General features: G+C 53.9%; 1 protein-coding gene across 1 annotated transcript; it reads right to left on the bottom strand.

Annotated features, from left to right (window-relative positions):
* Positions 1-7,142: 7,142 nt before the first annotated feature.
* LOC132476839 (alpha-1,3-mannosyl-glycoprotein 4-beta-N-acetylglucosaminyltransferase-like protein MGAT4E) lies at positions 7,143-11,693 on the bottom strand. Its single transcript, XM_060079055.1, is given in 9 exon segments — positions 7,143-7,682; positions 7,685-7,839; positions 7,842-8,255; positions 8,258-8,418; positions 9,206-9,253; positions 9,255-9,346; positions 9,694-9,821; positions 11,116-11,168; positions 11,683-11,693. Coding segments are annotated over 9 exon segments (1,602 nt in total).
* Positions 11,694-13,640: the final 1,947 nt, after the last annotated feature.

The following is a 13,640-nucleotide window of genomic DNA, read 5'->3' as shown; positions in this document are numbered from 1 at the left end:
GCAAGCTAATATGGAAGGGGAATGACGTCCACCCTTGATGGGAGGGGTGTCCTCCGCGTCCAGGCTGGGGCCTTGCGGTGGCTGTGTTTGCAGACCCCCGCTGCCGAGGGCTCGCCGGTGGCCACGGGGAAGCCGTCCCTCCTTTCTCATCTTGGAGAAGACTTCTTTCTTGATTGTCCAGCTTTAAAACTTTGTGCCTCCCTGAGAGTTCTTTCACCTGGATCAGAATCTCCTGCAGGGCTTGTCCACACAGACTGCTGGTCCCATCCCCCGACAATTGTCCGACCCAGCAGGTGGGGGCCTGGCACTCTGCCCGTCTACCAGGTTCTCTCAGGAGCACATGGGGAGCGGCCTGGAGGGCCTGGCGTTGGGGTCACCGGAGCTTTACCAACCACCCCAGGGCTTCTGGGGCTCATCTAGCGTAGCGTCCAGGCTCTGGTGTTGAGAGAGCCTGAGCTGGGGGTGACAAGTGCTGCTCCCGGGGCCCCAGACCACGACGACCCAGCACGATGGGACCAGGTCAGGGCACACTTTTTTAGAAAAACTTTCCTCAGTGACACACACAGCCCAAGCAAGATAGAGCTTTAATAAAACGAAGAGAAAACTGTTCCTGGGAGTTCCCTGGCGGTCCGGTGGTTAGGACTCGGTGCCCTCACTGCCGAGGGCCCAGGTTTGATCCCTGGTTGGGGAACTAAGATCCTGCAAGCCGCGTGGCAAGTGTTCCTGACTCCCCGAGGTTACAGACCTGACTGCCCTGCAAGTCCCTGTGTCCTCCTCCCAATGCTCTGGACCTGTCTCCGGTCCCAGCATCCCTATGGCCACCAACAGTTATAGGCCAAGAAAGGGCGGGGCTCACTCCTCGAAGCCGAGAAGAGGGTCCCTGCCTCGGACGCAGCCTCGCAGGGGCCCCACGTGGGCGCCGGGCCGCGCCCTTCCCACTGCGTCAGCGCCCTGTGGACCGGGATCAGAGTCACCTGAACCGACCCTGACCTGACAGGGCCAGCGTGCGGGTGGGAAGGAGCCCCGAGGACCCCGACGGGCTCTAAGGGAAACGGATTCCATCGTGCTGACATGCTGCCGAGGTGCTGGACGGCCTGAGACGTCGGCAGTGATTGCGTCCCTCGAGGTTTCAGCTCTTTGGGGAAGTGGCATTCCTGTTTCTCAGCTGCAGAACTGACTTCCAGCCAGGACAGGCCCTGCTCCTAGGTTGGCAGGGAGGGGAGGGAAAGCCTGGACGTTGGCCGAAGGGGCTTACCTGGTAGTGTGACCCGACGCGGTGTGTCTCTTGAGACTCTGACCCCTCACACGTGCAGCCTCCATTTGCTCCCTCAGCAGCCCTGAATGCCTTCATCCTACAGGTGAGACCACTTGGGATCACAGAGGTCCAGACCCCACCCCATGCTCCTGCCCTGCAAGGGGGCTGCCCCAGTGCCCGAGGAGCAGGGAGCCCTGGCTGTCAGCCCTCTGGGTGATGGTACTGCTTCCGGGGATCCAACCGGATCCTAAAGCAGCCCAACCAGAAAGAGGAGGCGCGCGCCCTGAGGCCTTTTGGTGGGAAGTCTGCCCCTCCCCGCCCACCTGGGGTCAGGCGGGCAACACAGTGGGAACTCCTACCTGCCCAGGCCTGCGGGGGGGGGGGGGGCGCTCCCAGTGGGGAGGGAAGGAGCTCAGACCTGTAGTAGGAGCCCTGGAGTGTGCCAGCAGGGAGCCCCCAGACACTGCCTGGGAGTGAGTGGAGGCCTGGGGTCCTCCGTGGGGGGAGCTCGGGGTAGGGGGAGGGCTGGGGGCTCTACATGCTGAGCCTTGGCACCCAGAGTGAACGGGCAGACAAGCTGATGCACCTGGGGGTCTGGCACCTGCCTCACAGGTTTGATTCCCTTTAACCCTCGTGCCAACGCTGTGTGGCGGGTGGAATCCTCGGTTAGAGTGGGGAGACGGCTCTGAGGGGTTAATGACGTTTTAAGATCTCTCAGCTCGGAAGTGGAGCTGGGACTAAAACCCAGGTTTGGTGACAACAAAGCCTCCGTCCGGGTTTTCCATTGAGGCTGGTTAACCCGTGGATAGAGCCCAAGGTGTCGGGAGAAGGAGAAGTTTGCACAGGTGCCTGGCACCCCTTGGGTACTCAGTAAAGGTCTGGATGAATGAAAAGCTGGAAGGAAAGGGTTGCCGCTGGGCCCTGGACTGGGGCCGGCGTGGGGGAATGGAGGCAGTGGGCTCTCCCCAGCTCCCTGGTGATGGGTGTCCAGGCCTCCCCAGTCTCACCGGGAAGCCACGTCCTGTCCTGCCGGGCCAGCACTTGGGAGCAGGAACCCAGCTCCCAAGACGGAGGCAATCCATGAGGACGCAAAGCAGAGGATGTGGCAGGCGTGCAGGGAGGGAGAGAGGTCAGCGAGGACTGGCCTGAGGGGAGCCCGACAGGCTGCTGAGGGGCCACTCGGAGGGTGCAGGGGGCTGGTGGGAACTTTGATTCCTCCCCACCCGCACCGGAGCCCCACCTACTGACCAAGATCCCCAAGAAGCGGGGAGCTTGCTCTGAAAATGAACAGAAACCTCAATTAAAAGAGAGTCAGGGGCTTCCCTGGTGGCGCAGTGGTTGAGAGTCCGCCTGCCGATGCAGGGGACACGGGTTCATGCCCCGGTCCGGGAGGATCCCACATGCCGTGGAGCGGCTGGGCCCGTGAGCCATGGCCGCTGAGCCTGCGCGTCCGGAGCCTGTGCTCCGCAATGGGAGAGGCCACAACAGTGAGAGGCCCGCGTACCGAAAAAAAAAAAAAAAAAAAAGAGTCAGGAGGCCATCAGGGGATTGCAAAGCCCAGGAGAAGAAGAGAGCCTGAGCGGAGCACCGGCTCTAGGCATGTGGGCTTCAGTAGTTGCAGCACGCGGGCTCAGTAATTGTGGCTCACAATTGTGGCTCAGCCAGCGAGAGGCCTCCAGCCTTCCCGACCTCCCTGCCCCTGTAACAGAGCTCCCTCCCTGGTGTGGGGTCCTGCATGGGGCTCGCCAGGGCGGCAGACCCTCGGGCCCTGAAGATGCAGCGAGGAGGGGAGGCCCTGGTGGGACCTCAGGCCGCTCGCTCGCATGCTTCCTTCCTCTTCCCTGTCTGAGGACACTGCACCTGTTGGCTGTCACCTCCTCTGGGAAGCCTCCCCTGATCCCTCTTCTCTGCCCCTTTTAATTAATTTATTTATTTATTTATTTTTGGCTGCATTGCGCGTGGGCTCTCTCTAGCTGCGGCAAGCAGGGGCTACTGTTTGTTGCCTTGCACGAGCTTCTCATTGTCGTGGCTTCTCTTCTTGCAGAGCATGGGCTCTAGGTGCGAGGGCGTCAGTAGTTGTGGCACGTGGGCTCAGTAGTTGTGGCTCACGAGCTCTAGAGCGCAGGCTCAGTAGTTGTGGCCCACAGGCTTAGTTGCTCCGCTGCATGTGGGATCTTCCCGGACCAGGGCTCAAACCTGTGTCCCCTGCACTGGCAGGCGGATTCTTAACCACTGCGCCACCAGGGAAGTCCCTCCTCTGCCCCTTTAATGCAGTATTTCACTTGTCTCTCTCTCTGGACTAGAAGCTTTTCAAGGCCAGAGTCCACAGGCTTTTACTCTGTCCCTGTGCCCAGGGCCTGACGTGTAGTGGTCAGTCAGGAAAGGTTTGGCCATGAGCCTAAGCGGCAGGCCTAGACTGGGGTGGATGGGAAGGTAGGAGCTTACAGCGGTTGAAGCACTTTGATGGGAGAATGAGCAAGTTTGGGTAAAAGCATTTTAAATAAGTAATTCTAGGGGATTCTGATGCAAGTGGTTCATAGACCAAAGCACTGTTTTAGGATTTTGAGTTTATGTTGTGTAAGGTAACCATTGCCAGAAACACATACAAGCTAAAGAATTTGGTGTCAGACATGCTGGGCTGAGGTGACAGTTAAAGCCAAGTGGAGAGTGTCGTCATCAGCTGGACACGGGACTCGGAGGCTCCGATTGGAGACCTTAGAGGGTGATGTGGACTTGGATGGTGCCTCAAAGTTCATTCAGGTAAGGTTTTAACCATGATCGAAAGTCATCAAAGAAAGAAGATACAGACAGAGTGAAAGGCCTTGGAATTTTCCCACATTTAGGGATGGCTGAGGCGAGGGAGACCACAACTAGTCAGCGAGGTATGTGGAAAAACAGGTTAGTTTATGATTGATTGGTGAGAAGAAAGCTGAGGCCTGGAAGGGAGAAGGGGAGGGAGTGCCCATCCCCAGCCAAGACCTCTCGTTATCTTATTAGTTCTCATTGGCTGCCTATCCTAACCCCCTGGCTGCCCCGCCGGGATGCCTGGGGTGACCCCCCCAAAGCACGAACAGTCACTTCGCTCTCCTGCTCAGAACTGCTCCATGATTCTCTGTTGCCACCAGGGTATTCTAAACCCTTTCATTTGCTTCTACAGCTTTTAAACAAATAACTGCCTTATTGAGATATAATTCACATACCCTAAAATTCACTCTTCTTGAAGTGTACAATTCAGTAGTTTTTAGTATATTCACAGAGTGCAACCATTACCACAATCAATTTTAGAACATTTTCATTGCCCCCATATGAGCCCCATTGGACTTGCTTATTGTGGACATTTCATACAAGTGGAATCATATACTATGTGACCTTTTGTGACTGATTGCTTTCATGTAGTCCAATGTTTTGAAGGTTTGTGCATGTTGTAGCGTGTATCAGTATTCCATTCCTTTTTGTGGCTGAGTAGTATTTCATTTTCATCATCTGATATACTACATTTTGTTTATTCATCCATCAGTTGCTGGACATGTGGATTGTTTCCACATGTTAGTTATTATAATGCTGCTATGATCATTCATGTGTAAGTCTTTGTGTGGATATATGTTTTCATTTTTTCATTCATTTTCATTCCTACAGACCTAGGAGTGGAATTGCTGGATCATATGGTAACTCTATCTAACATTTTGAGGATTGTTCAGTGGTTTTCCAAAGTGGCTGCCCCATGCCCCATTTTACAACCCCACCAGCATGTATGAGGCTCCAATTTCTCCACACCTCACCAACACTTATTTTCTGTTATTTATTTATTTATTTATTTTAAAGTTTTATTTTACTTATTTTGGCTGCGTTGGGTCTTTGTTGCTGCGCGCAGGCTTTCTCTAGTTGCGGCGAGCAGGGGCTACTCTTCGTTGCAGTGCACAAGTTTCTCATTGCGGTGGCTTCTCTTGTTGCAGAGCATGGGCTCTAGGCGCACGGGCTTCAGTAGTTGTGGCACGTGGGCTCAGTAGTTGTGGCTCGCAGGCTCAGTAGTTGTGGCGCACGGGCTTAGTTGCCCCACAGCATGTGGGATCTTCCTGGACCAGGGCTTGAACCCGTGTCCCCTGCATTGGCAGGTGGATTCTTAATCACTGTGCCACCTGGGAAGCCCTTATTTTCTGTTTTTTAAATAGCTTTCCTAGTGGGTGTGAAGTGGTATTTCACTGTGGTTTTGATTTGCATTTCCCTAATGACTAATGATGAGTGTCTTTTCACGTGCTTATTGGCCATTTGTGTATCTTTTTTGGAGAAATGTCTATTCAGATCCTTTGCCCATTTTTAATTGGGTCATTTGTCTTTTTATTATTGTGTGTAAGCTTTCTTTATATATTCTGGACACCAGTCTCTCATCAGACATATGATTGGCAAATATTTTCTTCCATTCTGTGGGTTGTCTTTTCACTTTATTGATAGTGTCCTATGAACCACAAAAGTTTTAAACTTTGATGAAGTCCAATTTATCTGTTCTTTGATGACTTGTGCTTTTCGTGTCATACCTAATAATCTATTGCCTAATCCAAGGTCACAACGATTTACACCTGTGTTTTCTTCTAAGAGTTTTATAGCTTTTAGCTCTTACAACTAGGTCTGTGATCCATTCTAAGTTCACTTTTAATACAACGTGAGGTAGGAGTCACTCTTCATTCTTCTGCACGTGGGTATTCAGCTGTTCCACCACCACTTTTTGAAAAGATTATTCTTTCCCCCACTGAACTGTCCATGGCCCTTTGTAAGCAGGTCTTTTCTTAGTCCTGTGACCTCATCTTCTGTCCCACCACTACTCCAGCTGGCCCTCCATCGCCAGCCCCACTAAATGATTTTTTTTCCCCAAATGAGCCAGGTTTCTTCTCATCTCTGGCCCACTTCTCTACATGCTGTTTCTTTTACTGGAAAATTTCCCTGACCTTCTTTCCCCATCACCTGGCTATCTTCTCCAATTATCTGGCAGGCCTAGGCTTACATGTCTTCCAAAAAGCCTTTCCTAAGCTCCCAATAAAGTTTTAACACAGGTCTGTACTCCCCAAGGACCCTGTACTTCTTAACCCCAAGAGGAGCTTTTTTTGTCCCTGGCACATAGTGGGGATTCAGTAATTCTGTTGAATGGATGAAGCCCAGAAGTCAAGGAAGAAGACTAATTTGTACTGTGTGCTGCTGCAGAGAGTTAAGGAGAATGAGATCTGAAAAAAAAAAAAATGCCACTAGGCTTTGACTATTTTTGTCATTACAGATAGGAGTTTCAGCAGCGCTGGGATGCCGAAGCCAGCATGGGGTGAGAAGTGAATGCTGGGATGCGGAAGCCAGCATGGGGTGAGAAGTGAATGCGGAGGAGAAAGTGAAGCTTCAGTTACAAGCTATTTGTGCCCAAGTTCGTTTGTGAGGGAAGAAGGGAACTAGATTGGCGCCACAGAACAGCTTAAAAAGACAGAGTCAGGGGCTTAGTTTTATGGGTATGCGTCCATCTGCTGCATTCCAGAGCCTCAGAGAGTTCGACTTCTGATGAGAGGCCCTTCCTTGGCTTCTTATGACGTAAATTCCAGGGCCTGGCCTTGATTTCCCCTCCTGCTACCCCTCACCCCTGGCCTCTAACTATGTGTGAACACACACACCAACACCCTGTATTTGTGCTGACCTCAGCAGCCCAGGGACAGATTCTGGGAATGACCAAGGCCTTGTCCCAAACTGGGCTAAGCTATATCCAGCCCAGGAAAAGACAGCCTATAAGAGTCGTTTGTTTGGGTAGAAAAAGGAACGAACAGGTCTAACATCTCGGCGGCACCAGAATGACCACGTCTTCCCTCTCTGCCCCTCATTCCCTGGCATCCCCACCCCGCCTCCGGGTCACTCAGATAGGCTAGAATGACATAGCTGCAAGGTTGTAATTTTTCATCGTCTTGTTGTCTTCCTCCTGAGCTGCCCCCACGTCCCTGGCATGTTCCTCCCAGAGGTAGATGTGCCTGATGCTGAGCCCACCCACCTGGTTAGTGCTAGCCACCAGCCTCAGGCAGCTCACCGCGTGCCCCACGCTCTGTGCAACGACCTCCTGATCCCGCCGCCCCTCCAGGAGCTGGCCCAGCAAGGTGAGGCTGGCGCAGCGCCGTGGCGTCCCCTCGGGCTCGTAGCCCGGCTCCGCCTGCCCCCTCTCCAGGGCGTGCCTGCCGTCCACGCTGGTGCCCGTCAGCACCGGCACCCTCCTCAGGTCTGCTGGGTGCTTCAGGATGGCCGTCAGGGGGTTCCCTGCGCTAACACTGTGGGTCCAAAAGAAGGACTCGTCCAGATTGTAGGCCTCCCAGGGGAGATGGACCTCAAAAACCTTCATGTCGGTTAACACGGCTCCTGGTGGGTTGTCAGGGGCGTAGGGGCTCTTTTTCTGCGTGCCCGAGGCCTTCTGGCTGTGTCGTTCGGTGCATGGTAGGGGACCCGGTGGTAGAACAGGAACGGTCTGCAGAGGATCGGGTCCTTCTGGGCCAGGAGGGTGCGGAAGTGACGGAGGAGCCTGGCAAGGGGCTCCTCCCTGTAGAAGAGGAGGAGGAAGTGGACCAGCACCGGGGGTCCCCGCTGCGGAAGAGCTTGCCCAGGAAGCCCAGGTTGGAGAACTCCAGGAGCGCCCAGCGCTGGGACCCCAGGGTGTCCACTTTCCACTGAACGTGGCTGATGAAGTTGGGGGCGCACAAGGCGTCGTCCTCCAGCGGCAGGAAGTACTCCGAGAGCTTCGCGGCGCAGCTCATGAGGAAGGCGTGGTCCACTGGGAGTAGGGCTCCTGGTAAGAGGCCCCCGCCCCGACGCCGCCCTTGCGGGGGACAGGCCTCTGGCGGGGTGTAGATCAGCAGCAGCTGCCCCACCGAGATCTGGGAGCCGAAGAGGCTGGAAATGCGGAGGACGGTCTCCCTGAGCCAGGTCAGGCCAGCGCCCGCCAGGTGGGCCAGCACCGTGAGGCGCTTCTGCTGCACCTTCGAGGTGGCGCGGACACGGGGAGCGGCGTGTACGGGAGGCCGCTGCGGTCTGGCCGGGGCGCCTCGAGCAGGTGCCGAGCGTCAGTCACGCCAGGGCGGCCAGCGGCGCGGTCAGCGCGCAGGCAGGCCGGGTGGATGCTCTGCGGCACCGGCTCTCTTTCCGCCCTCGCTGCTCGGCTATTTCCCACCCCAGAGGGCAGGTTCAGGTCCTCGCTCCGCAAAGTGTGGGCCTTAGTCCAGCAACATCGCCCCGTTTGGAAGCTTATTAGATATGCAGAATCTAGTGAAGCAAGAGTCTGCATTTTACCAAGGTCACCAGGTGCCTGAGCTGGGGAGCTGCGTCCCCACGGGCCTCTGAGGCTTCTTTGAGCTGGAATTTTGTGGCACATGGTTTAAGTGCTCAATAAATATTAGCTCTTTTTCCTTTTTAATTTTTGGCTGTGCCACTCGGCTTGTGGGATCTTAGTTCCCCCACCAGGGATCGAATCTGTGCCCTCGGCAGTGTAAGCGCCAAGTCCTAACCGCTGGACCGCCAGGGAATTCCCAATATTAGCTATTTTTATAGTCATTGTCATTCCTTTTGACTTTACCCAGCTCATCTTTCCAAAGCTCTCCTTTAAAGGAGATCTACTAGAAAAAGCCCTTCTCCTGGGAGTCAGGAGCCCAAGACTATTGTCTGAGCTCTGCCACTGACTATGTGGCCTCCAGCGGGTCCCTGTACCCCTGAGCTGAACACTGGTGAACTGGACACGTGGCCCGAAGGCCCCCTCGCCCCCCAGGGTTCTCTCACGCAGTGATCCCCCCCTCCTGCAGCGGCCGCGTTACCTCTTCCCTCCTTCCCCCTCCACACAGAGGCCTTGGCAGGGAGAGGACTCTCGGCCGGGCCCGCTGCCCCTCGCCTTCCCCCCTTCTTCCCTCTGAGCCCCTCCTTCTCCTGATGCTTCTGGTCCCCTGGGGAGCCCACTCCCCTCCTCGGAACGCACTCTTCTTTCTCTGCTGGGTTTTTTCCAGAGGTGAGATTCTGCCAGTCTTCTAGTGGCTCCAGATCCTTCCTTCTCCTATAACTGCCCTCCTGCGGCCTTGGCAGAGGCACCGCCTGGTCCTCCTTTCATAAAAAGAACAGCGTTTAGCCTCTAGTGGTTTCCCATGAGCCTTTCCAGGGAAAGAGCGGGTCAGTCTCCCCAGAGCAAGCCCAGCACATTCTCAGGATGTCTGACCACTGGCCAGAGTATCCAGGGCTCAAGCAGTATTTGCTGTCTTCCTTACCTTAACAAATATGGGGGGAAATGCAGCTTCTCTGTGGACCAGTGGGTCTGGCCAGGTCCGCACCCCACCCCCCTCAGAGCCTCCTGCTCTCCGGTGAGAGGTACAGGGCATTTCCAAGACTCTACCTGTCCACACCCACCACACACCCTTAATCCCCACAGTGAGAGCAACTGTTGCTACCTGGGCTTCAATAGTCATCCTGTTCTGGTCGTCTTCAATTTCCCTGGGGACTTTCAGAGTGAACAAGAGCCACAGGAACCCGCCGCCCACCAAGGTGACGCAGCAGTGCCGGGCGAAACCCTGCATGGCAGCTCCTATAGCAAGAGGGCAGGAGGGCGACAGGATGGCAGGGGGTGCTCCCTGGTCCACGCCTCCACCTCCCGGACTCCTGGGAGGCTGGCCCTCCCGATGGCCCTGTTCCAGCCTTCCTCTCACCACGGTTAACTCACTTCCCAGGCCCACCTGTCTGTCTGACCTGGGAACCTGAGCCTTCTTCCCGGCCTCAAGAGGGGAGGCCACCTGTCCTGGGACGTTTGCTGCCTTCTCTTTATAGGTTTGTCTGGAGATTCCACTTCCCCAGGGCTCCCCCTGTTCAAATGTTAACAGTCTGCTGGGCCTTCAGTGATGAGGGCCGTTTATCTTAGAAAGATGGCCACCACCCACCCCTACTTTTTAAAACAAAAGTCAAACAATTTATTAAAATAGCTGAACTTGAAGTGTTGCTAAGTGCTAAGCAATTTGGTGCCTTTCTTACTTCTTGTAAAGGGCGTCCTTAATTTATCCCAATCCTTAATCTCATTCACAGACCTTGATTAGAACATGATTCTGGGACTTCCCTGGGGCGCAATGGTTAAGAATCCACCTGCCAATGCAGGGGACACGGGTTCGATCCCTGGTCCGGGAAGATCCCACATGCCGCGGAGCAACTAAGCCCGTGCGCCACAACTACTGAGCCCGCGCTCTAGAGCTCATGCCCTGCAACAAAAAAAAGAACACGATTCTGTTAACTCAGAGTAAAAAAAAAAAAAAAAATCCTTTTGTGAGTGGTGGGCTGCTGGAATTCAGGCTGGCTCAGACTCAAAAGCACTTGTGTGCTTTTTTCCCTGTTAGTGTCTTTTCTCCGGAGAGAATGTGTTTTTCTGATTGTTTCTAAATGATCAGAGGAAAGGCTCTGATATACCTTGTCTCCCACTCTTGGTCATCTGTCTGCCTAGTCAGGACACAAAAGGAAAGAAATCGTAGTAATTTCTATGCTCCCAAGGCTATACTATTCTCTAATTTCCCCATTTTCATGGTTCCCTGCCAGTTTAGTATTTTGGTAGAGGTAACCATGCTTCCCTCCCTTAACCATTTAGTTTTTTGATAAGAGTTACAGAAACAGTACTTATTTATGGTAGGAAGGCTTAAACTTTGCTTGCCTGGATTCCTTAAGTCAGATAGGTCATTCAGATACAAACCACTACATGTAACAGAACTACGCTTCTTTTTTCTAGAACATAAATACGTGGATACATATACTGACTGAATAAAAGGCTCTGCAACTATAGCCGGAGGAATTCACCCTCAAGGGAACAGCCCTGTTCCCTCTGCCCCTCCTGTGCTGTTCACCTGTCACACCAGCGGGAGCACTGCCCTCGCTCAGCCCTGAGTTTGACAGGCTCCTGGGAGACCAGGAGAGAGAGAAAGAGGAGTTGGGGTGCTGAGGACCCGCGCAGCGAACTGGGCCCCTCCCCCCAGCTCTCCAGCCTTGAGCTAAGCTCCTCTGTGACGTTGCTCTGTGTCCTGCCACCTGTCCCATCATCAGGGCTACACCCGGCCAGGACTTCCCTGTGGGCGGTGCTTACCTGAGAAGCACGGAACTGCCCCCCAGCACGCCCTCCCTCTACCCCGTCCCTCCTGCCCTCGGGGGTCGGCTCCCGACTCTAGTTCCCTCTCACCTTCTGACTTCGTCACCCCTGCAATTACCCTTTTTCACTTCTGCGACGTTGCCACTTCTCCCACTCTACTGGACCATTCCTGGCACTGTAAAAAGGACATCTGCTATCTTCCGGTGGGTAAAAAAAGCAGAAAGCAAATCCCTCCCCGAATTCGTGTTCTCTCCAAATCCTGCCCCGTCCCTCTGCAGCCCTCAAGAGCAACAGCCCTGGAAAGCTGTGTCGTCATCATCGGTCTCACTTCGCCGCCATTTCCTCCTGCATCTCACTCAGCCCCTTCCTCCCTGAGACACCCTTCCCATGCAGCGCTCGCCAGCCCGGCCTTCCTTCCCTGGTTCTTTCCCTGGCTTCTCCTCTTCCCAGCCAGTGACTGTCGAGCGTCCCAGGGTTCTGACCCAGTCCCGTGGCTTTAGGTGCTGTGTACATTACAGGCGTGTGCATACACGTGTGTACATACATACACATATAAGGTGTGTGTCTACATACATCCTTTCATATATACGTACGTTTCATATATACGTGCACACACACACAGACACACACACACACGCACACACTGAGAACTCCTAGGGCTGATCTCACCTCCAGCTTTGGCCTCTGTCCTGAGCTCCAAATTACCTGACTCTTCACCACCTCCTTTTGGATGACAGGTATCTTACTTTTAACAGAGCCAAATAGAATTATAGACTCTTTCTATTTTCCCAAATCTTTTCCTCCCCAAGTTTTCCCCATCTCAGTAAAGAGCACCACCATTTTTCCAGCTACTCATGGGAAAAATCCTCAAAGCCTCTCTCTCCTTAACACTCCATGTTCAATCTACTCAGTCCTGTTATCTTTTCCTTCAAAATGCATCCGGAATACGACCCTTTCTCTCCATCTCTGCTGCTACAACCCGAGTCCACACCACCATCATCTCCTGCCTGGACCACTGCCACCACCTAACTGGTCCCCCCCTCCACCCTTGTTCTCCTGCAACCTTCCCTCCACGCGGCAAAGAGGTCTTTTACATTGTAGACCAAGTGATATCCCTTCGCGAACTCCAGACCACAGCCTCCTGGGTCCTCCCTGACTGGCCATCTGTCTCTTTGACTCCATCTCCCGTCCCCCCACCCTCCCCGCCCCTCCTCCCCCTTGGGGGAGGGAGCATCCCTTGGACAAACCAAGCTGTTTCTCAACTCAGGCCTTTGCATTTGGTCTTCTTCTTCGAACTTTCCTCCGGAGACTTTCCGAGAACCGACCCCTCCCTATACTCACATCGGAGCTCAGACGTTCTTTCTCCGGCCTCCAGTCATCGTGGCTAAAGTCGCCTCTCGCCACCTCTCCCGTCCTCCCGTTGCGCGACCACGTATTCTATTTTCCTTAGCATTTCTTTCTACCAGAAGCTATCCTCCTTGTATGTGTCGCTGTCTGTCTCTATTCACTAGGCTGATGGCCCGGCCTTTGTTTTATTCAATGCCACATCCACAGCACTTCGCACAGTACCTGGCCCAGAGAGCGAGCTCAACAAGTATGCATTAAGTCACTAGTTATCGGGATTATGCGATACGGTGAGTGGTCATCTATCTCTTCCACAAACATGTGCTGGGTGCCAGGGACACAGCAGTGCCAGGAGGACCGGGCAGTACAACAGAGAAGGGCAATACGTGCGCAATGGTTAAGAGCTCAGATTCTCGACTCAGACTCAGACTCGGGCCAGAATGTGCTTCTGCTAAACTTACTGGCCATGTGACCTTGGCCAAATGACTCGGTCTCTCTGAACCCCAGTTCCTCATCTAGAAACTAAAGATAACGATGGCTACTCTCTGGTGTTCTTATGAGGATGAGAAGAAATCACCCACAGGAAAATGCCCCGCATACAGCAAGCACTCAATAAATGTCAGCACTTGTGTGCTAACAGTGACTGTTTTTCAGACACGGAGACCAGCACTGCCTTCCTTTCTGTCATATTTGAGACGCCCATCTCCCTTTATTCCTAAATCCCCACCCAAATTTTTACTTTTAGACTCTTACACACTCCTTAAACACTCGCACTCCTCTGAGGGCTTTAGAGGGGGCAAACAGTGGAGGAAGAGGGGAAAATACATATTTTTTAATTGAAGCACAGTGACGTAAAATGAAAATAAATACTAAACAAGCCCTGGCAGGCCCCTCGGCAGCAGCGCAGATCGGGGTGAGCCGTCTGAGATGCTGTGCTTGTTG

This window comes from Mesoplodon densirostris, chromosome 2, assembly GCF_025265405.1.
Source record: "Mesoplodon densirostris isolate mMesDen1 chromosome 2, mMesDen1 primary haplotype, whole genome shotgun sequence".
Taxonomy (NCBI): Eukaryota; Metazoa; Chordata; class Mammalia; order Artiodactyla; family Ziphiidae; genus Mesoplodon; species Mesoplodon densirostris.
The sequence above is the reverse complement of the archived record's forward strand: the minus strand, read 5'-3'. Positions and strand labels throughout refer to the sequence as shown.